The sequence below is a fragment of the Jaculus jaculus genome, chromosome 10, assembly GCF_020740685.1.
Source record: "Jaculus jaculus isolate mJacJac1 chromosome 10, mJacJac1.mat.Y.cur, whole genome shotgun sequence".
Lineage (NCBI taxonomy): Eukaryota > Metazoa > Chordata > Mammalia > Rodentia > Dipodidae > Jaculus > Jaculus jaculus.
The window spans coordinates 52,322,552-52,347,231 of NC_059111.1; the positions used below are offsets into that span (position 1 = coordinate 52,322,552).

At 35.4% G+C, this 24,680-nt stretch overlaps 2 protein-coding genes across 2 annotated transcripts in view; both read right to left on the minus strand.

The window, feature by feature from the left end:
* Positions 1–24,680, minus strand: part of Sema3d (semaphorin 3D) — a 259,497-nt gene that overhangs the window by 53,799 nt on the left and 181,018 nt on the right. The window contains exon 8 of the mRNA XM_004662307.2: positions 17,574–17,716. Coding sequence (XP_004662364.2) covers positions 17,574–17,716 — 143 coding nt within the window. The remainder of the gene's footprint in view (positions 1–17,573; positions 17,717–24,680) is intronic.
* LOC101598596 (signal recognition particle 19 kDa protein-like) lies at positions 4,461–5,232 on the minus strand. Its single transcript, XM_004662305.2, has one exon. It carries the CDS (start codon positions 5,214–5,216, stop codon positions 4,785–4,787), a length of 432 nt encoding a protein of 143 aa, XP_004662362.1. The 5' UTR covers positions 5,217–5,232; the 3' UTR covers positions 4,461–4,784.

Sequence of the window (24,680 nt, forward strand, 5' to 3'; positions counted from 1 at the left end):
TTGCCAGACTGGAGAGGTGTCTCAGCAGTAAAGGAGCTTGTTTTTGATACCTAACTGTCCTGGGCTTGATGACCCAGTACCCATGTAAAGGCAGATGCACTAGGTGGCACATGTGTCGAGTTTCTTTGCAGTGACAGCAGCCCTGACACACCCAAGCACTTTATCTCTGTCTGCCTCTTCCTCTGTCAGTGTTTCTCACTCTTAAATAAGTAAATAAATAGATTTACTTTTTAAAAATATTTTATTTTAAAATAAAAACAGTGAGAGAGAAAGAGAGAGAATGGGCAAGCCAGGGCCTCTAGCCACTGTAAATGAACTCCAGACATGTGCCACCATGTACATCTGGTTTACATGGGATTTGGAGAATTGAACCTGGGTCCTTAGGCTTTGCAGGAAAGCACCTTAACCTCTAAGCCATCTCTCCAGTTCTACATAAATTTACTTAAAAAAAAAGATTCTTTATCAATCAAAACTAGTAAGTATTTCAGGTAATTCCTTATGTATAGTTTGGTATAGTTTGGTATAGTTTGGTATTTACTCCATTAACTCCCAAATAATGGAAAAAGTTAGTTTGCCATGAATGTTTTTCTCATGCTTAAATGAATACAGTGCAAGTGATTTAGTTCAACTGAATAATATATACATGCTATACAGTAATTAAAGCATGCTTGGACTCAAACCCTATGTCTGCCAATTTGTTGATCCATTACCTAAAAAATACTAATTCTCCACGCATCTATTTTGTCATTAATAAAATATGATTAATGCCTTGAAATGTAGCTATTTTATGATCACATGGAAAAATTAGTGTAATATGTGTAGCGTAGTGCCAGAAACTTGAGCTCAATAGCTGTTAAAAATCAGTCATATATCATTTATATGAGCAAAACTATATTTTTATGTGTTAGGAACAAGCCTGACTATAGATTTTAAAAAAATCCTTTCCTAAAATTAGTTTACTACTAATTAAACATTAGCAACATAAAAATACACAAAGTAGCATACATATGAAAAAGAATAATTTTAACATCAACCTATATTTTCCATCTTTTATTTTTACTCTGAAAGTTTTAATTCAATATGTTTTTAAGCACTAAGTCAAACCTAAACATTTAGATTAATGTTGAGAATAAGCAGGATTATGTCTCTTTGATAATTAAATTCATAAAATTTTAAAAATTTGAGTCAATTAGCTCTTTTGCTGTTTCTATAATACTGTGCAACTGATCTATGGAATAAATACAATAAATAGTTTTCAATAATTTATTTGTTTGACTGGGAGATAAAGAGGCAGCTAGAGGCAGAAAGAGATGAGAGAGAGAGAGAGAGGAGAGAGGAGATATATAGAGACAATGGGAGTGCCAGGGCCTCTATGCACTGCAAACAAACTCCAGATATATGTGCCACCTTATGCATATGGCTTTGTGTGGGTGCTGGGATTGGACCTGGGACCTTTGGCTTTGCTGGTAAATACCTTAAGTGCTAAGCCATCACTCCAGCCCTTACTTCAACTTTATTTCCTTGAAATATTTTATATATTAGAGAAAGAAAGAGAGAGAGGAAGACATGTGTGTGTGGTGCGGGGGGAGTTCATAGTTGTACCAGGGCCTCCTGCCACTGTAAATGAACTCCAGATGCATGTGGCACCTTGCACATCTGGCTTTACATGGGTATTGGAGAATTGAACCTGGATCCTTGGGCTTTGCAGGCAAGTTCCTTAACTCAAGCCATCACTCCAGCCTTAATTAAACTTTTACTCTTGGAGTCATGCTTTTCCTTATCTATTAAAATTTGATTAGTTTATATAAACTTACTTTTCTTCATCATTCTATGTTTGCAAACTTAATGAAAAGAAAACCTACAAGTTTCATATCTTAATATCTTTTGCTTTTGTATGTGTGTATGTGTGTGCATAGTTGCATGTTCATGAGTGTGTGGGTACATATATGTAAGAATGCACATGTGTATGCAGGCATGTGTAGGCCAGAGGACAATCTTGGGTTTTGCTCCTCAGGCATCCTCCATCATTTGGTTTGAGATAGGGTCTATTACTGAATTTGAATTAGGCAAAGTAGACTAGATTAACTGGCAAGACAGCTGTGAGGATCCAACTGCCTCTACCTTCTCAGTGATGGTATTACAAGCACATGCCACCACACCAGATATTTTTACATGAGGGCCAGATGCAGATCTTTGTGTTACTGAGGCAAGCACTGGCCAACTGAGCTATGCCCCTGGCCTTTCTCTGTCTTCTTTCTTCTAAACCATCTTAGAGAAAAACATCTAGATGACTACTCTAAACCAGAAGCCCTTATATCTTCAGAATTTTAGGGCCCAAACCAAGCACAAAGTGACACTATATGTGACATCTCAACAAAATTAATTTTTACATTCCTTTCTATAGACAATAATATCTTAGAAATATTCAGCAGTAATTATTATTTTCCTGATTTTTTTTAGTTTTATAACAAGTATTGATTTAAAATTAAGAATAATTAAAAAATATAAAGTCAGTAATTTTAAAATAAAAGGTTTCATATACATACTAACAAGTTTGACTTAATGAATGAAAATAACAATCCACAGATTTTTGACCATCTCCCTTATTTATGAATGGAACATTTCTATGGTTTTGTTGATGAGTGCTAGGACTTAACAATACATATCTATGTTTCTTTTTATAGATGTATATACACAGCAGAAATACAAACCTAGCAACTACTTAGAATCAGGACAGAGAAAAGAGTATTTTTATAACTCGTTCAGTTTAGAATTTCTGAGTGTAACAGAAAATGTACACTAATATTTAATTTGTAGTCATCTTCAGTTTTCATTAACAAGTAGATTCTTAATGCCTTCACTCAACACCTATTGTGTATACATCATTGGAATATTGCCAATCACATGTTTAGTAAATGCATGTGTACTTAAGAAATAAAACACACTACAAGATACAATGGGTAAAGTTCTTTAGAAAGGTATGGAGAATGAAGGAGAAAGAGCAACTACTAAAAGTTTCCTTACACTGAGAAAATGAGGAAAGCTGCCTCGAAAGAGGCAGATGTAATACAATGTCATTATAAGGATAGCTGGGGTCAGCACACACAGGTAGCTGTGCTTGTAATGAGAGCCATATCAGGAAATATAGCAAGTGAGGGAAATTAGGGGAAGAAAACAATGACTAGAACAATTCAGATGGCACTCAGACAAACAGCTCAAATTTGGTTTATATGAAGCCTGGGATCAATTAAAATAGTGAAGGAAAATGTCATAAAAGTAAATTGTGGAAAGATCAAGGAAAGCTTTCAAACCAGGCCAAAGTGACTGTATCTTATTAAGTACAAATGAAGAACCACTCAATGATTTGCTAATTAGAAATGAAATGAAATACTTAGAATTTTCTTTTACAAATACCTTATAGCATTGTCTACCTAATGAACCTCTAATAACAAGCACATCTTTAATTCTGTCTCAATTTCCATTTTCAAATAGCCCACTCCCCTTTTTATTGCCATTAACACAAATGGTACTATGAAAAATTCCAATCTACTATTTGGATTTTAAAAAAGGCATTTGTATTTTATCTACATTTTAAAAAAATCTGATACATGGAAATTACCATCTTCTAAACAAAACAATGTTTAAATGTTCTTGCCTACCAATCTAGCAGTCTTCTCCAGCCCTTGGAGGAGCACGAGATAAAAACAGAAACTCAGGTCAAAGATGAAAGCCACCTGCTCTCAGCAGTGAACAATAGTTTCTGGGATAATAGCTCTCAGTAATGTGCTATAAGCATTTAATGACTGGATAGTAATTTTTAGAGACACCCAGAAGCATGACCTGTGGTGAAGTTCAGAGCACAAGGAGTTGAATTTCTTCTGTGGAAAAGTGTCAGCTGGCTGACTTTGCTGACTGGCTCTCAGTCCCTGACTGTCTGCAAGTTCATAAAATCCCTGCAGAGAACTTTAAGCCAAGAGAGGTATGTACATTACAAAGAATCCTTGAATGAGGCTATTTCCATGTATTAAAAGAACTACTGAAAGATGGTGTAGTTGTAGCCACCAAACAAATGAGCTAGATTAAACTTTCCTTCTTAATATATGAGTCTGCTTTGCAATGTGCTATAACTATGTTTTATGTCCTGGGTCACTGAAATTAAAAAAAAAAAAGTTTCTAATTACTAAAAATTAAAGCAAAATGAAAACAATGATGTAGCAATAACAATAATATTTAAGAATATCCTCAGTTGCCTCTTTGTGTAATATCATACTTGGCTGTACTATCTGGGAAGTAAGTTATAGGAATAAATGTAGAAGTAACTAGGTCTCAAGTAAATATATCGTTATTTATCTTCTTGAGAATCTGGAATTATATTCAGCATTTTCTTTTTTTTTTTACAAAAATGAATTAAAAATTTTATTTCATTAACTTAAAAGGTGAACAAAGCCTGTATTTCAAATCTTATTAAACTTATTTACCTGAAATACATTTTTATACAGAAGACAGATACAGAATTTCAAGTAACTTATGGAACAGTCATTGTCCATTGAAAATATTCTTCTTTTCTTCCAAAAGAACTCATCAAAAGACAAAAAAGAACAGGAAATCTTTCCTTTATACAGCATAAAAGCTAGATGCAAACTTATGGCGTAAATGCACTTCAGTGTCAACTCCGACGATGAAGGTGGGAGACACAAACGGTCAGAGTTCAGTTAAATGATGTCAACAAGACGCCTCCACTCACGTCTCTTACAGTAGGGCCACATGCTGATGATCACTCCTGATCACTTCTTCTTCTTCCCTTTCCCTTTTTTACTTCCCTCTCCTTGCTGAAGACTTGGGTCACCACCTCCTGTTTTTTGTGTCCTTGTTTTTAGTTTGGGTATCATTTCTGCAGCATACATTACTGACTTACGTGATGGAAACTGTACAAGACAGAGGCTGCCATCTTCCTGTCTGAGCTGTACTTGAACTCTGCCTCTGTATTGAACATCATGATTCCATTCTCTGGAGTACATTTTATTTTTCTCAAGAAATACATTAAGTCCAACTGCTGAGCATACATCTTGAATCTCTGTAGCTGTAGGATTTTCAACAGCCTTATTTATGGGAATGCGCCTCCCTTCTGCGATGGTCTTCTTGTTATTTAAGTAAGCAGGGTAAATACAAATAAACCTGCCTTGGTCCACCGGGGACCGCGCTGAGGTGCAGGCCATTTCGGTAAACAGTGCACACCACCAGTTTCTTTAACAACATAAAATCTACTGCCACCCATTCTTCACTGCTTTCAAAGATCTTAGTGCCTTTGCTGATACTTAAGAATCCAAAATAAATTCCAGACAGCTTACAGTCAAGAAACAGTTACTTCACCTACTAGCAATTTTGGGACACCTTACTAGTAGACAAAACAAAAATATCTAGTCAAAAATCGCTAAGGCAAAGGAGAGAATAGGAAAAAATAGTAAGCAAACTCATATCCAGCATTGAGAACAGTAATTTTTAAAGGGATAAAATATACAGATGTTTTCAAGAGAAAGTTTTTCTTTCTTCTTAAAGTCTCCTCTAATTACAGACAACTGTTTGCTATTTGCCCTGGAGAATGTTACAGCAAACTGAAAGGAAAACATGGTTTTCTAACTACTTTAAAAACTCAGAAGAATTTTTTAAAGATGCAGAAGTTAGACAACAGTTTCTAAGATGTAGCAGGCTAAACTAGATAAGTCTGCACAGGTTTTTCAGGTAGGATCATTATTGCTTTAAAGCTATAGCAAACATTATAAATCCTATGCAGGGAATTTTTCTGACAGGAAAACAGATGGAAGTGAGGCAAGATCCCATCTGTAACTCCTGTGCACTAAATCTCTCATTTAGGTTGTAAGTGACATGCTCAAAGTAAGCACAAAAACCACAACTCAGTGGCAATCAATAAATACAGAAAGTGTCATCAGCCTAAATACACAAATCTTCAAAGGCAGCAATTGTCCAAACAGGACCATGTATCAAGATACACAATGCAAATGGATTTGAAGAAAAAGGCTATTAATGGGGCCCCTAGGCAAGTTATGTGAAAGGACCATCCAAATTGAATTCCTGGCACAGAAAAAAGGAAATACTGAAACAAAAAGAGAGAAAAAACTGGCATAACCTACAGCTGGAATCTGGAGCAGGCTAGCATAAGTAAGCTAATGGACAATTCTTCCAAAAATGAGCAGATTCCAAAAGTAATGCAAAACAATCTTGAGGGCAAAAGTTGCAAGCAATGTTAGCTGAAGAGAATGGTATTTCCACACAATAATTTATAAGGAATCTTCCCCCCTGCCCACACACATGGTCATGTACAGTGCACAGGCATGGATAGTGGTATCTAAGAGAACTAACTTGCACAGTAATTAGACACAGATCTTTTCATGGTTTATTTCATACTGTTGGTACTGTTTGTCTAGTCAATATTTAATAGCTCACCACGAAGATCTGTATGATTTACCATCTGTGTGTAACTTGCAGTATTTAGTGCTTCAAGATATTGGCAGTTCAATAAGATCAAAGAATTATGGAGCTTAACAATTACCCCAGAAATCATTCAAGGCTCCACCACATTTTAAATATGAAAATGATATTACATATTCAGACTAGAGATCTATGATTTTACAATGATAATGGAACTCAGTTTGAAAGAGCATCCGCTTTCCTCAAACTCTCATTGATAAACATTTGTGCTTGAAGTTATATCTAAGTTAATTACTTTATGATGTCTTTCCCTATCCTCAGCTTTTGACCAAACTTTCCATTGTTCAAAATGTCATAAAATTTTCCCCAGACATAATTCTGAAATATTTTTATTGTGTTTAGAAATATGGCTGTCATCCACAATGAGCTTTTGATCAGAGACCTACAAGGTTTCCTAAAAGGAAGACATATTTCTATCAGACTACTTAATGACCCACCAAAGGTTAGTGGTAAGACCCTACTGCTGAATACACCATACACGGTTCATACGTAACATGGATTGGCATGGCTGGAAGGTGGAAGAGAGTCAGTCCCCAGAGACAGTCAGTGCATCTAGTGCCAGAAGGTGCTGCATGGGTGACTGGGGGGAAATGACCAATATCTCTCTAAGCAACTCATGATCTAACCTACTTAGCAGCAAATAACCTGTCATGATGCTCACACAAGTGCAATAGTGGCACACAGCCATGGTGGGAAACCGACTACTCTTGATTTGGCTAACTGATCCACTCAGTGGAACAGGACCTATAGCTGGATCTGGGAAACAAGTCAGAACCATATCCAGACACGAGCCTGCTCTCCATTATCAAGCTACCACCAATAGTGGGCTACAAGAGGGTCTACACCTATTAAATTCTCTATTAATAAAATAAGGGTTATCCTATTTGTCTGGTGCTAACTTTATTCTCCATTGGAGAATCTGCTTGTCTTTCTCAGATAGCTGCAGAACTTAAGGAGAGAGCCACCCCATCATACCTCACAAGGGCCCTGGCTGAAACTAAGAATTATTGGCAAAACAAGCAAGGGTACTGTTTTCTTGGTGAACCTGGTACAAGCACAGGGTGAAGGAGATCAACACAGAGAACAATCAACTACCAAATCATATATCCAGAGACATAGAGGCACCCAACACCTCATCACTGAAGCAGACCAAAAATGAACCCAACATGGCTCAGGGAAATTTGCAGAAGGGGGGGCAGAAAGAATGTCAGAGCCACAGGTTGGGTCATGATATGAAGAGATATTTCTCCTACCCATAACTGTGGGCTAACTCCACAATGTATGACCCATATACATCAACAAGGAGGGGCCAAGGGGAGGGAATAGGACATGGATGAGCCTGACAATGGTACCAACTTGACTGAATTCACTGAATACAAAACTAATTAATAAAAATAAATTAAAATTAAAAAAATTAAAAACAGGTGTGTGTCACCACACCCAGCCATCATTAAGTTCTTTACTTTAGATCTTTCTGAAATTTTTTCCTATTTTTTTTGTTTGTTTTTTGAGGCAGGGTCTCAATCTGGCCCAGGCTGATCTGGGATTCATTATGTAGTCTCAGGGTGGCCTTGAACTCATGGCAATCCTCCTACCTCACCTCCCGAGTGCTAGGATTAAAGGCATGAGCCACCATGCCTGGCTTCTGATTTTATTTAAATATACTTTTATTTATGTTATTTGTGAGAAGAAGAAGAGTACGGACATGCTAGGGCCTCTTGCTGCTACACGTGAACTCCAGATGCATGCACCATTTCTATATCTGGCTTTACTTAGGTATTGGGAAATTGAGCCCAAGGTGGCAGGCTTTGAAAGTGTCCTTAACCACTGAGCCATGTTCCCAGTCCTTTGTGATTTTTTTAAACATATGTACATGGGTCTATAGTCTTCTCTTTTGGGGATTCCCTTTACTATGTTCCATAGACTTTTGTCTGTTGTGTCCTCATTTTCATTGATTTGCGGGATTTTTTTAAAAAATTTTTTAGTTATTTGCCTTGTTTAGAATATTTTTATTTATTTAGTTGCAAGCAGAGTGAAGGAAATGGGCATATTAGGACTTCTTGTCACTGCAAATGAACTCCAGACACATGTACCATTTTCTGCATTTGGCTTTACATGGATAATGGATACAGGAGAATCAAAGCCAGACTGTCAGACTGTATGAGCAAGTGCCTTAATCACTAAGCCATCTCTCCAGCCCTTATTTCTGGACATTTTTTTTTAATATCCATGTTGATTTATTCACTGATCCATTCATTATTCAAAAATGTTTAATCTCCACAAGTTTATATGTTTTCTGTAATCTCTCTTGTTATTGTTTCCTAGCATTATGGTGAGATATAGCACAAGGAGTTATGTTAGTTTCCCTAAATTTGTTGAGACTTGCTTTGTATTCTAATATGTGATCTATTTTAGAGAAAGTTCTATGGGCTATTGAGAAGAATGTATATAATCTGTAGAGTTTGGGTAAATACATGTTTTGGCCATTTGATCTATAATGTGATTTCACTCCAGGGTTTCTGTATTTACTTTTTGTGGAGTTGATCTATCTGTTGGTGAGACTGGAGTACTGCAGTCACCCACTAATATGTTGGGATTAATGTCTAACTTTACTTTTAATGTTTGTTTTTTTTTATGAATTTAGGTGCATTTGTGCTTTGTGCATATATGTTTAGAACTGCAATGGTAATGACCTCTTGATGTATTGTTATGTAATCAGTATAAAGTAGCTTTTATGTCTTTGGATTACTTTTAAATACTACTTTGTCAGATTTTAGAATACCAATGGCTTTTTTGTTTCCTGGTTCCATTTGCTTGGAATATCTTTTCCCGTCCTTTCACCCTAAGGTAGTATCTGTCTTTGATGTTGAGCTGTGTTTCTTAAAGACAGCACAGAGATAGATATTACTCCTATCTGATAGTCTGTGAGTTTTAATTGGGGAGTTGAGACTGTTAATATTCCTGGTTATTGTTATATGGTGTATATTGGGGCTGGAGAGATGGCTCAACAATTAAGGTACTTGTTCACAAAGCCTGACAACCAGGGTTCAATTCCCCTGTACCAATGTAAACCATATGCACAAAATAGCACATGCATCTGGGGTTTGTTTGTAATGGCAAGCGGCCTGACACACCCATTTTCTCTCTTCTCTCTCCCATTGAAAATAAATAAAACTAAAAATAATGGATGTATATTGATTCAAAAAAAGAAATATGGCCAACCCTCACAGTAAAATACTCTCAAAGAAGAGGCCAATTTAATGGCAGTAATTTCAGTCTTCAAACCCACCAAAATGTTAGCTAGGCATAATGGCTTACACCTGTACTTCTAGAACTTGAAAGTCTGAGAGAAGAGAATTTCTACAAATTTGAGGTCAACCTGTGAGATGAGATGGTATCAAAACAAAATAAAAATCCTACTAAAATGACATCTCTGTTGTCTCTGAGTCTTTAATATACACACATTGCCACCACCACTGATGTATGACATATGTGAGTTGAGACATTTATGTGTGTCTTCTTTTGGGTGCTTAAAGTCACAGTAGCATAACCAAGAGTTCATAGCCTTTACATGTAACTATCCTATATTGTTAGTTGCTCAAACTAACATACCCAAGTCAATCTTCAGTACTTTCATGTTAAATCCAAATTCATATACTCTCTTTCATTTCAAGTGGAATGTTGGTATCAATAACAAAAAGATGCTAAGATATTCTAGTTGTCAGATCTACTAGCTGACTCTTAATCATAACCATTCTGTTTTCCTTCTGTGTTATCACTTTTACATCCTTCCTTCTTTTTACCCTTCTCCTTTCTTCCTCCTTCCTCTTTTTCTTCTATCCCCCTACATTAGTCTCCCAATGGCTAGAATTACAAGCATTTGCCCATACACCCAGTATCTGCTTTCTTACTAAAACATCTATTACCTTGACATGTGGTAACATTCCTTTCCAGTTTTATACCCAGCTCTGAAACTTCTCACTTGCCTTTACACATTTTCTACTTCCTTAAATGCTATTATCCCTAAGTATTTTGCCCTTGTATTTTAATTTATATGTAAATCATTCTGAGTCATTTTATACATAGTCTATGACTTCAAGAGTTTCCAATATTACAATTTCAAAATTCATGAATGCCAACACAACAGAGTCTCAGACTCATGTTTTTAAGTAGCTAATATGTCACTATATTCCAGAGCTACATCAAGCTCACCATGTCCAAATAGAAAACCACTTCCCCATAGTGGTTTTTGCATAGTTTCTCTCTCATCATAGAGCAGTTCCCTTTCAGTGCTGTCTTCCTCCCTGATTTGTCACACTTAACCAAGAATACAAGTGAACTTATCTGTTACACAAATATAATTTGTGATGTTATTTTGCCTGTGAAAATGTATCATGTGTGATAAAAGCATTATCTCTGGAATACCAAAAAGGTAGAGTCAGTTGCTTTGAGAATTTAGTTACTTGGTCATATTAGTTATATCTATACATAGTCTACCAACATCACATGGATCCTGCATTGTATAGTGTAGGTAAGACCACGGTCACAGAAAGTCCCACTGGATAGCAATAGTCTATACTGAGAAATCAATAGAAAAATGGTAATTAAAGACCTTTTAGAAATCTGTAAATTGATTCTGCTTGGAATATCTCCTACATATAACTTCATCTCTTTATTCCTATTGTCTTTGGTCACAATAGACCACCTAATAACAAATATTTATCATCCTAGATGCACTTTTCAAACTGTTGGTAAATATATCTACCTATCTTAGTCCTTCTGTGTCTCAAATGTTTAAAAATTCGTAACTACTTAGAAGATAGAGTTATCACTTGCTCACATATAAACTACAGTCCATGTCACCAATTTACTACTCTAATCTCAAGGCATTGTTCTTAATACACATACCTTAATTCCAGATACAAGACTTCCTTGTTCTGTGAATAAAATATATCCTGTGAAAATGCTGTGTGGAATGTTTGTCCTCCATTTCTTTATGTAGTATAGTCCTGTGCTCCTTATACAATTTAGTTCAAGTTCTCCCTTTGTATGTTTTCAAACTTCATTGAAGACTTACATGGCCTCTCTACCCTCTCCTGCCTTCTACATGGCAGGAACACATTGTATTTCCTTCTCTTTCCTTCTCTCAGTCTGCTTAAGTCTCTCTACACAATAAAAAAGAGAATTACCATTGCCTGTGTTACCACATTTTATTATGCATATCTGAATACAGAAATGCACACTTATAAAATCCTCACTTTACTATAAATTTTAAAAGAAATAAGAATTGGCTGGCTTTCTATACTAATATAGTACATTTTTCACAGTCATTATTATACATTTTTGCTGTTGAAATAATGAAAAGATAATAAATGAATGGGTTACATCATTGAACAGATTTGTCCTTTTGAGAGTGACTCTTTAATCACTTATTTTTTCAAGATAGGGTCTCATTCTAGCCCTGGCTGACCTGCAACACATTTTGTAGTCACAGGGTGGCCCCTAACTTACAGTGATACTACCTCTGCCACCTGACTGTGGGGATTAAAAGTGTGCATGACTTTCAGCTTTTTTTTTTTTTTTTTTTTTTTTTGAGGTAGGGTCTTGCTCTAGTTCAGACTAACATAGAATTCACTCTCATCTCAGGGTGGCCTCAAAGTCACAGTGATCCTCCTGCCTCTGCACCCCACTGGGATTTAAGGTATGGCACCACTGTGCCCAGGGCACTCCTGGCTTTTTGAGTGACAACTGCCTATTACTTCTCCACCAATCACCTCATCCCACATAAGTCAATAAAAATGAATTTCCAGGTCAATATCACACCATTTTTAGTTTAGAAGGTGAAGAAGCAGAGTATTCTGAAATTTTCAACAGTTTTTCTTTGTGCCAAAGTATTCAGTTAAAAATAAAAGGAAACAATAACAGAAAGAGCAAAAGAAATTTGCATTTCCAAATATGTACTATGGGAAATACTGGCAGAACAAAGTGTAGAGAAGATTTCCATGTTACTGAAAGAAATCTTGATCAACATAATAAGGTATATGCAGTTTATTCTTAATTCTATTGTGTTATGATCTCTTAAATGTTTTTTATAACTCTTAAATTCATATTATCTCATAACATAGACATAACTTCTGTTATTAGTTATCAAAAATACATATGAATAGGATGCTGTGAAAGTGAAGGAAGGATATAACAGAAAAGTATATGCTCCAGATAATATCTGCAGAAAATTTTTATACAAAAATAGCACATATGATAGCAAAGTAATCGAGAGTTAGGTTTACTATATTTAAATTTCAAACAAAGCATTTAGAATTAAAAGTCATAAAATTTGACCAGCAGATCCTAGCTATCCTGAGCAATTCTGAAGATGGAGCTCATTTAGAGGAGAAATGAACAGAGGAAATTGACTGGGCAAAGAGCCTCATTTTTTTTTTTTTTCACATATTAAACTCATCCATTTCACACTTTTATTTGATCTCACAATTTTCTAGCTTTCTAAACAAGAATAATAGCATGGCATGAACTTACTGTGTGGTATCAGAGGCTCTGTCATTTTTGCACACTCTTAGTATCATTTTGTTTACCTTTGCAGTTTTATCAGAGTATGCTTAGAATTTCAAAAGAATACTGCTTCACTAATCTTTCTCTAGATTATACATACAATACAGAAATGTGAAGGTGACACAACTAAATTGTCTACTTTTAAGATTATACCAGAATTAAAAAATATTATTATGCTACAAGTGAAATTCCATCAAGTGAATTAGACTATCAAGACATAAGTATTGAAATATCACTAACAACACACTTAATTGTGATATATAAAGTGACTCATGAAATACTGATTGCAAATCCCTTTTGACATATTTAAGGTAGCTCATTCCTACAAATGTCAATCCATAGTACAGCTCTTTCAGGGTCAATGTATTGTTGTCAAAAGCTATGATTCAGTAGCTTAACATGCTGTGAATACAGTCATACCCATTCATCCCGAGGCAAAAAGCTTTAAGAAATGGCTGTGGATTCTTAGACTCTGAAAGAATGAGGATTCTTTTTAAGGAAATCTGTCCCTGGAAGGTTGAGGGGTGGGAAGGTAGAATCAGTGGGAGACAGGGAGACAGTGCTATTGACCAAGACAGTAGGTAAAGAATGATCTGGGCTTACAAGTTCACCTCATTCAAGTAACATGCTTTCATTAGCAATTTTAAGTGCAGTGGTGGTTTCTATTTCTGTCCCTGGAAGTGTTCAGCAGCATGAAGGCAGAGATTGAAAAGAAAAGAAAGAAGCTCAGAAGGAAGAGTATGGAAAGTTTATATAAGGCCAAGGAAACCTTACTATTCAAGGTATTAACTGAGTATAAGTAGAAGGTGTCCATCTATTCAGGAAATATTATTTCAGTGGAGTCCAAGCTATACATAGTTTTTTTTTTTTTTCCCCAGAAATAAAATGAATATTTCCAGTGGTGTTACTACTTGTTTCAGTATAAGGCCAGTCAAATGAGAATCTGGATAGCACAAAATTGAAGTTGTTCACAGAATCAATGAGTGTAAAATTATTGACATAAATTGGCAATGTTCAAAATGAATTACAATGTTTTTCAAAATATATGTTTTGTGTTTTTCAGTTATTTGTTTTCCATTTCTCTCAGTGCTTAATCTAGATTAATTGTCTAGAAAATGTTTATTATAGTGAAATATAACCATATTTTAAATGTATTTGGTCCAAGCAAAAATATATGTGTGATGTATTTTAAGGAAAATATGGAGCATACTGAGTATGGACTTCCAGTAAGATGGTGGCATAGGAGTCATGCCAACCAGCCTAGGGAAGGATTTTTGCAAAAATACACACACTCACTCTTGTTCCAAAAAAGTGAAGGTATATATGTTGTTATTGGCCACAACAGAGAAGCAAGAGAGACCAAGATCTACCAGAAAGGAGGAAACCAGCCAGAATCCTACTGAGGCACTTGTGGCCCTGGTCTGTGTGTGGATCTGCAACCACACAGCTCAGCAACAAGCTGCAGGAGAGAAACAAAACAAGGGGATTTGCCAACCTCATGAGCCTCCTTTCCAAGTCAAGAAACCTAAGGGGGAGACAGCAGAGACCAGTTTAGGAGCTGCTGAAGAGGACACAGATGGGACCATCACAGCAATCATAGTAGATCTCCAGGTTTCCTGTACTCTCCCATCCCCCAAGCATCAGAACCTTGAGCCTATCACAGGGCATCCAAGGGAGCTGATCATAACACCAGATCCTCAGCACAACATGGAGAGTTCAAGGTGGGCACTCAGCATTGGTGAGACTGGAAGACACCCAAAAGGTAACAAGGCCAACTGACAAAAGAGCTGGTACATAGACCTGAACTGGAAGTGCTAATCTCTCTTTTCATGTCAGGGCAGATTATGAGTTAAATACTCTTGGTTGGCTTTACCATTCTCAATTAAGCTGCATTTGGGAGTTGACTATTGCTGCTTTTGATGCTTTATGATTCATAGGGTTTTTGTCTTTTGTTTCTGTCATTATTGGTGTGGGGTCTGCTTCAGACCCAGGCTGACTTGGAACGCATTTCAGAACAGAAATCTCAACCTCCTAGCTGACAGGATTAAGGGAATAGAACAATACACATTAGAGATTTTGGCTTTATAAGGTTATCTATTTGTTTTAGTCCACACAGTTGCATACTCTGTGCTGGTTTTTATTGACTGCTTATATTGCTCAGTTGAATTTTAGAATTTGCCAGTAAATTGTTCACCCAGCCCACTAGAATACTTGAATATCAGGCAAATTCAACACCTAGAATTACTTCTGTGCTTGGATTGGAGTACAAGAGCTATACTTGGTACCTTAAACTCCTACCTTGAAGGTATATAAAATTGGATTTCCCTAAGAACACTGCAGATAATTAGAAAACCCAAGCATAAAATCAACTCCATATGCAAAAATTGCTTCATTATATTATAAGAAACACAAAGAATAAAGACAATGCAACACTACCAAAAATTATAAATCATTCAGAAATGACACCCAATGAGACTGTTTTAGATGAAATTCCTGTGACAAAGATTTAAAAAAAGATTTTATTTATAATCAAAGGAATTAAAGAAGAAAATAAACTCCTGAAAGAGAACACAGGAAACCATCTTAATGAAATAAGGAGGTCATTACAAGACATGAGTAAGGAAATAGAAATACTGAAGGAAAATCATGCAGAAATACTGGCACTGAAAAACACAGTGAGTCAAATCAAAAACTCTGTGCACAGTCTCATCAGAAGAATAGATGAAGGAGAGAACAGAATATCTAAAATAGAAGACCTGGTGGCAAAGAAAGACAAGCTAATAGGAAGGTATGAATGGAAATTTCAAGATATTCAGGACACTATGAAAAGAACAAATGTTAGAATTCAGAGTATAATAGGAGAAGAATTTAAATCCAGAGGGTTAGTGGGTATTTTCAACAAAATCACAGATGAAAAATTTCCCCAAATTGGGAAGGAAATGCCAGTGCAGACACAGGACGTTTTTACAATACCAAACAAACAAAAGCTGGAAAGAACCTCTCCTCATCTTTTTATCATTACATGAGTAAGCCCACAAACCAAAGAAAATATATTGAAAGCAGTTAGAGAGAAAAAGCAAGTTACTTAAAAAGGCAAGTCCATCAGGATAACAGCAGGTTAGTCAACACAAACTTTAAAGGTAGAAGAGCTTGGAATGATGTATTCCAAGTTCTGAAAAATAACAACTGTCAACCAAGATTATTTTATCCTAAAAAGCTATCTGTCCAAGTTGATGGAGAAGTAAGGACATTCTACAACAACAACAACAACAACAAACCAGGCTAAAGGAATTTATAACAACTAAGCCAGCTCTACAGAAAATATTTGAAGGAATCCTTCACACTGAAAAGTAAAGCACACACATGAGGGAATCAGAGAAAATAAACCATAGTCAAATAACAGTTAAAACAAGAGAGTAAAGGGAAAACAGGAAGTATGGCAACAAAAGAAGAATGGTGAGAACAAAAACATACTTTTAAATAATAACTCTTAATATCAATGAACTCAATAGATAAAGGCTTACAGACTGGATTAAAATGCAGGATCATTCTGTTTGTTGCCTCAAGGAAACTCATCTCTCAATAAAAGATAGACACTGTTTTAGGGTGAAAGGATAGACAATGGTATCTCAAGGAAATGGACCTAGGAAACAAGCAGGTGTTGCTATCCTAATATCTGACAGGGTAGACTTCAAGCCTACATTAATGAGGAAAGATAAAGAAGGTCACTTTAATCTGATTAAAGGAACACTCCAGCAAGAGGACATTATAATCCTAAACATATAGGAACCTAACATGGGGTCTCCCAATTTCATCAAACAAACACTATTAGACTTAAGTTCACAGGCAACACCAAACACAATTGAAGTTGGTGACTTCAATACCCCACTGTCATCAATTGACAGAATATCATGGAGAGTAAACAGAACAATCTCATTTTGGTGGCACACAAGAGGCAGAGGTAGGAGTATCCCTGTGAGTTTGAGGCCAGTCTAGGACTACAGGTCAATCTGGGATATAATAAGACCCAACCAACCAACCAAAAAACAAACTATATATATTATGATTTATTGGTTTTTACATTATCCTAGGAATTATAAGTTACTTTCACTTTTAAAATAAGCTAAGATAAGGTAGTTCAACATTACATGAAATTATTTAACTTCCATGATCAGGACCATGTGGAGATGTTACTGGGAATAGCAATAAATGTCAGAGGGATGGTCCTTAAAAGAAAGGGGTAGAGCACTAAAGATGTGCGGATCATGCCAGGACAGAGATTCAAACACTAAGATTTAAACATTAGTGTTTGTAAAATCCATAGCTTTAATTTTCTTTTCATTATTAGATTTCAAAAATTAAACATATATGATTGTATGAACCTATCCCACAACTTTATTTATAATGGAGATTAACTTTCATCTCAAACATAACAAAGTTAGTTATTTCATCATGATTTCATGACAAATAGTGGCTTATAGTAAATAAATACATCTTGCCTTACAAACTCTTCCAACTCTTGAGAGAATGGTTTTATCAGAAGTGCTGCTCTCTTGAGATGATTCACGGAAGAAGAAATATATTTTGTCATCATCTGGATTGTATGTATCCGGTATGGGAAAAGTTCCAATAAATTTTGCTCCTGTTTCGAAAATAAAAAAAGCCACAAATTAAAATAATGAAATAACCCAGCCAAAAGTGTATGAGTGGCTTCTATATACAAAACAATTAGCAGTAGAATAACCAAATGAGTCATGATTCTAATGAGGGAAGCTAAATGTGTAGACAAACATGAGACTATACAGAATCATGTGATAAAATCATGACCCAGCTCTCTAGAAATTCCAAAGAGCAGGTGTGTCTCTGAGTGGGTGATATAATTTCTATTTTCACTAAATCAGTCACAAGTCACATACTCAAAGACATAGTATAATAATGTGAATGTGAAATTTCTCCTTCACTTCATGAGTTAGGAATTAAGCATTACATGCAATTTCCAGGTGGTAGCAGCAAAAATAATTCTCCAGCAAATGTACGGCAATTGGTCAAAAGTCCCATAAAGTGAGTTTCACAACAGCCTTCAATGAGCCAAAATTAACACAGGTTTCCAAATGATAAGCAGGATGTGGTCACACCTATAATTCCAGTCCTTGGGAGGTAGATGCAAGTGGATTAGTTCAAGACCAGCCTTAGCTACAGAGTAAGGCCTACCTAGAATATATAAGACACTACCTTCAAAACAATAAAGATTCTTATGATCTGAGAAGAAACAAAAAACTCTGGAATTTTAAACTGCAATGGACGTCTACAGTCCTTTGGTGGAGACATAGATAATAATCTGAAAATGGATTTTTTAGAAAGATACACAAAACTTAAATGATTTTATTTTCCAATTTATCCTAAATCGGCAAGGCACATTAGACTTTCTCCTTAGGGTTTTTTCTCTCCCCTTTCCTGTCACAGCTTCCAATTTGTTTATAAATCACAAACACTTGGTTTTCATCTCTAAGATTTGTAAAAATAATCTCCTTTACTCACAAATTAATTCTTTTGACTACTTATTTGAGTATAGTTTCTTAAAAGAAAGAACTATCATAGCTAATGTGTTGGAGGACATCTGTAACCCTAGTACTTGAATGTGACATTCAAGGTCATTCTCACCTATATAGTAAGTTCAAAACAATTCTGGGGTACATGAGACCCCTTCTCCAAGAATATATATCACCTAGAAATTTTCTTTTGCATTTGGGATTTCAACAAATTACTGATAAAATAAATAATTACTACTATAATCAACAAATGCCAGGCTAAATGAATATTTAATTGGAACTGATGTTTTACAGTTTTAATGTTTATTAAGGAAAAGTTGGCGTATATCATAATATGGCTATGCAGAAATCTAGCTCTGATGTTCCTGGGCTCATGCATGATGCTTGACAATAAAAACACAACCAACAGAGTGTTTCATAAACAAAAAATGGGGATTGGTAACAAACTAATGAACATTTTGAATTTAGGGTCTCTAATCCAATGCTTCAGGCTGGATGAAAATTTCTTCTCATATTTTAAATACATGTGAATGAAAAATAAATGAAATCCGATATGTGGTTCCAAAAAACATCTAAGCTAAAGATTCAATAATATAATCAGGTGTTATATTGCACACCTGTAATTCTACAACTGGAAGCTTAGGCAGAAGGATCACTGTAAGATAGAAGCCAAAAACCTAGGCTACATAGAGTTCCAGAATGTCTTAGGCTACAGAGAAAGCCTGTTTTAAAAAGAAGTCACTAACATAGATAACACAGGTTACCATTCTCTATATGGAAAAGAAAAAAATAATGAAGTTTAAGACACACTAGTCCATGATCAATGATGGAGATGTATGACTGGATAAAGAAGAGAAGATAGAGTCATCAATATAAATTCTTAGGTGGCCAATGTTTTATCCATTAGGCTACTAGAATTGAGATGAAACAAAATTTATGTAGAAATTATGGAGATAGCTGGGCATGGTAGTACATGCCTTTAATCTCATGAGGATCTTTGTGAGTTCAAGGGCAACCTATCAGTCAAGAGTGAGATCCAGTCAGTCTATATCAGAGTGAGGCCCTACATACACACACACACACACACACACACACACATACATATACATATACATATACATACACATATACACACATATATGGATATAATTGGCTTCACCTAGACAGATATATGAGCTTAAAATTAGTATTAACCTGAATAAAGCATAATATAGCACTTAAATAATTTTTTAGTCATTACACACATAGCATGGTGATTCTTGCAATGCTACTATCCTTTCCATGCATCTAAGGTAAATTGATTAAAAACAGTCTTATCAGGCTAGATAGATTGCTTAGTGGGTACGGTTCTCACTTCAATGCATAGCAGCCTAGGTTTGATTCTCCCAAACCCACATAAACTCAGATATAGAGAGTAGTACAGGTATCTGTGGCTCATTTACAGTGGAGAATGATTTTAACATGCTGATTCCCTTCCTCTATCTTTCTGTTTGGAAATAAAGGATAGATTACAGGCAGATAAATAGATTTATAGATAGTGATAGGTACAATATTTATGTTGGCACAAAATTTATATAATATTTTCTCTAGAAGGAAAATGAAGATTCAATTGTAGGAAACAGAAAAACTTCCCAAGTAACAGGTAAAACCAATAGGAGGAAGACAGTTGTTTGTCAAATTTCCCTCAAGCTGGATATGAAGGTTCTTGCCTGTAATCCAGGAGCTTTGGAGATTAATAGAAGAGGATTGCCATGATAGTTTAAGGCAATCCTGGACTACATACTGAGTTCCAGCCTGGCAAGAGGGTGAGATCCTCTCTCATGGAAGAAATAAAAGTAATGAAACTTTCTTCAGACATGCAGCTAGGATAAGTAGTTACATATGCTGATTGGTATTTAATTGCTTATACAAAGGAAGTAGGATTATTAAAAAAAATGTGAAGCTGGAGAGAAGGCTCACTAGTTAAGGCACTTGCTTGCAAAGATTAATGGTCTGGGTTCAATTCCCCAGCACCCATATAAAGCTAGATGCACAAAGTGGTGCATGTATCTGGAGTTTGCTTACAGTAGCAAGAGGCCCTGGCACATCCATATTCTCACTCCTTCCCTCCCTTCTTCCCTCCTGCCTTTCTTTCCTCTCTAACCCTTCTCTCCCTTTCCTTCTCTCCTCTCATCATAAATAAGTTATCTAATATCTATCTATCTATCTATCTACCTACCTATCTATCATCTATCTATCTATCTATCTATCTATCTATCTATCTATCTATCTATCTATCTATCTATCTATCTATCATCTATCATCTATCTATCATCTATCTATCTATCTATCTATCTATCTATCTATCTATCTATCTATCTATCTATCTATCTAATCTATCTTTAATTTTAGCACTCAGGAGGCAGGTAAGAGGATCTCCGTGAGTTCAAGGCCACCCTGAGATGACATAGTGAATTCCAGGTCAGCCTGGACTACAGTGAGACCCTACTTCAAAAAAAAAAAACTAATATATATATATGTATATATATACATACACACACAAGATATGAAAGCTTGGAGCCATACTGCAGCCATGCATAAGACAACCAACAACTCACTTACAAGATGAAAGTGTCACCCTGCTATTGGCTGGATAGTACCCTTTGGAATACCCACAAGGTAAAGTATGACAGCAACTTTATTTCTAGAATTTCCTTTGAATTCAGTAAAGAAAAAAATAATATAGACAGTGTTCCAGGTACTAATTATTTTAACTTTCAGCTAACATGTGAAATAGAATGTACATTTTTTTGTTTATTCACTCATTACTGATTTTATTGGACTCTTAAAAATTGTTACTTTTTTTACAAGTCTTGCAAGAAAATTGTTTTGGAGAGGAATAGTGTGGATGCTTAAGCCAAACGTTTATTTTATGAAGAAATCTAATTATGAAAAGAAAGAGTATCAAAGAGGACTTTGTTCTGTGATTTAAATAATAAGCATACTTATGAGCTAAAAATAAATACGAGTTTTGAGAATAGTTTCTTTCTTGCAGATTACACTAGAGTTCTGTCGAAGAACACTGATGCTAGTATTTTATGATAGAATTCTTTCCTGGTTTGCTGCCAAATTTTGGTAAAAATAGCTCTCATTTAATTAGTACACAGTTGCTGAACTCAACAATCTAAAGTCATACCAATAGACACCTGGGCTTTATTATAGCAATTCACTCTGGAACCCACGCCCTTCTAGGGATGGAGTTTGAAATTGTGGACTTTTCACAGTTGAACTTACAGCATGACACCATGAGGCTTTTCCATGAAAAATTGAGGAAAACCATGTGAATGGTAGAACAAAACACCCCATTTCTCACCATGAACCAGGATTCCACAGATGGCAACTTTCTAACTGCCTTTGATTTTTCTTATAATGTATTTCCTCTAATTTTTTCTTATTCTCTTTCCATGTGGGAGAATTTACAGAAACTATAAATATATAAATCCTTAACAAGAACTTTCAATTAAAACTGACTCTGATTCATTAAATAATGAAAATTTAAGACAAAATTTCCTATGTCCTTCAGGAAAGAGAACAAAACCATGTGCCTCCAAGGTTTCATTATTTGTCTTCATTTTCTAAAAGGCAATATTGTTTAGTTTTATCCTAAAATTCAAACAGAAACTCAGTTGAGTTTGAGTAACCACCCTGACTTGAATTCTTGTTTCTTATTTATATATGTAAGGATTGGGTTGACATGTGAGAACCCAGAAATACACATAGTGTTTTATCTTTATAATTTCTTGGGAAGGTGCTTCACAGGTGGTTTAGAATCTCAGGGAAGGCATCGATAATCATTTTCTCAAGCATGGAATTCGAGTAGGCAGTCCTAGAGGACATCTGGTCAGGAATTTTGTGTGTTAGGTGAAGAACTAGCTATTTTCACTCAGGCAATACAAAGGATGGCACAAAATACAAGATGGCACACACCTGCATATTTAAGGCTTATAATTCAAGTGGCTCAGTGACAAAAACACACTTATAAAAATTTATGTAGCAGGATAGAGAGGTTGCTGGAGTGGTTAAGGCTTGCAAGTGGTGTAAGGCTGCAAAGCCTAACAACCTGGGTTTGATTCCCCAGCACCCACATAAAGCCAGATGCACAAAAATGGCTCATGTATCTGGAGTTGGTTTGCAGTGCCTAGTGGCCCTGGCACACACCCCCATTCTCTCTCTCTCTCTCTCTCTCTCTCTGCCCCTCCCTTTCTCTCTCTCTCTCGCTGATTGCAAATAAAGAAATAAAAATTAAAAAACAATAATGTATAATGTAAAGCATAATTTTTGGAATCTATATTTTAACATTTAAATTGTTAACACAAAATTAATAATTTTTATTTTTATATTTTGCTTAATCTATACCTACAATCACATTTATAAGAACTTAGTTTACTATGTACATATACAAAGAAATTTAGATTGAAAATGGAAGGAGGCACAAAGAGCAAAACTGAAAAAATAATTCTGAATCTATTTAAGCAGCAATGAATGAAACTCTGATATGGTCATGTATAGGTCAAACAAATAAAAGACCCATTCTCATTGAGCTATTTGATATATCAATTGTCACATTCTTCAACCTGACAACTATCTTATGAACCACAATGGCAAGTTTAACAATTATATGCAATATGTGAATAGTGGATAAAATTTATAAAATAGTTGAATTGTTGAACAAAATTAATCAACCCGCCTTCTGTAAAGAAATTTCTGCACTGATAGAAATTTTTTATATTTATCCTGTCCAAAATGATAGCAGCTTCCAGATTATGTGACTATTGAAATTAATTGAAATATGGCTGGTAAGAATAAGGAAACAAATTTTAATCTTATTTAATGTTTGACTTTTAAAGACTGGAGAGTAAACTCAGGTACTCTTACATATTAGGAAAGCACTCTGTCACTGATTTACATGTACAGCCTTGCTTAGTTTTATTAAATACATCGTAAATTTAAATAGTCATAAATGGCTAGTGTTTACCAAAATGGACAGTGTAGCTTAAGACCAAGCAGCCTGTGCTCATAGCCATACTAGGACAGGTCTAAAATTAATTCATAAAGAACTTTCAATCCCATAAGTACCACTACTTGTTAGTTAACCTTCCAGACTAAGAAGGTTGGACATGGTACTCTTCTCTGGACCTTGGTTCAATGACAGAAGGCTGGCTGTGGTAGCCAAGAGGACTGGGCATGGTTCCTCTTTATGCTTCATCTTCATTTGTCTAACACAGATAATACATGAAAAGAATTCATGCAGAAGAGATAAAAGATAAGGAGGTCAGTAAACAATAAATTTGGGGCAACAAACTCTCAATAAAATGGGATGGCCTATGGAAAGAGGTGGCCCTGCAAAGAACAAGGCCAGCAGACATTTCCAAGGGAGCAGAAGTACTTATTGATAGATAAAGGAGATAAGGAAGAGGAAAGAAGAGATAAGTAAAAGATAAATGGGTGGGTGAAATTAAGAAAGATAAGCATCAGGAAATTTGCACTGAGGTGCAGGTTAGAAAGAAAACAAAACATACTTAAAATAATAGATTTTAGATCCAATTACAGCAAAGAGTCATCAGAGAACTTAAAAAAAAAAAGCAAGTTAGTTGCACAATACCAGGTTTGACATTTTCATTTCCAATATAAAGCAAGTACCTCTGGAGCTAAACTTTAGAAAAATATGGAACACAGGTTATAGTTTATACTCAAACTGGAAGAGCTCAATGAATTACAAAACACAGAAGGAGAAGAAAAAGTGGTCCTTGGTTTAAAATGCAACTCAGTCTTTTATGCATACCATCTGCTTCTCCCACCTTCAGGAATAATAATAGTAGTGGTTATTACACGATTCATTCATCCCTTAATGTTTTCTTCTAAAAAATTTCTCTGTGTATCTATTCTTGTTATTCTCTGAATAGATTAATAGATGCCATATTTGTAGACATAATATTTAAGTACCTCATTTCTGATTAAATTCACACATTTATACTCAGGATTTAAGGACAGGTTCTTAAACTTCAATAAAGCAGGTAT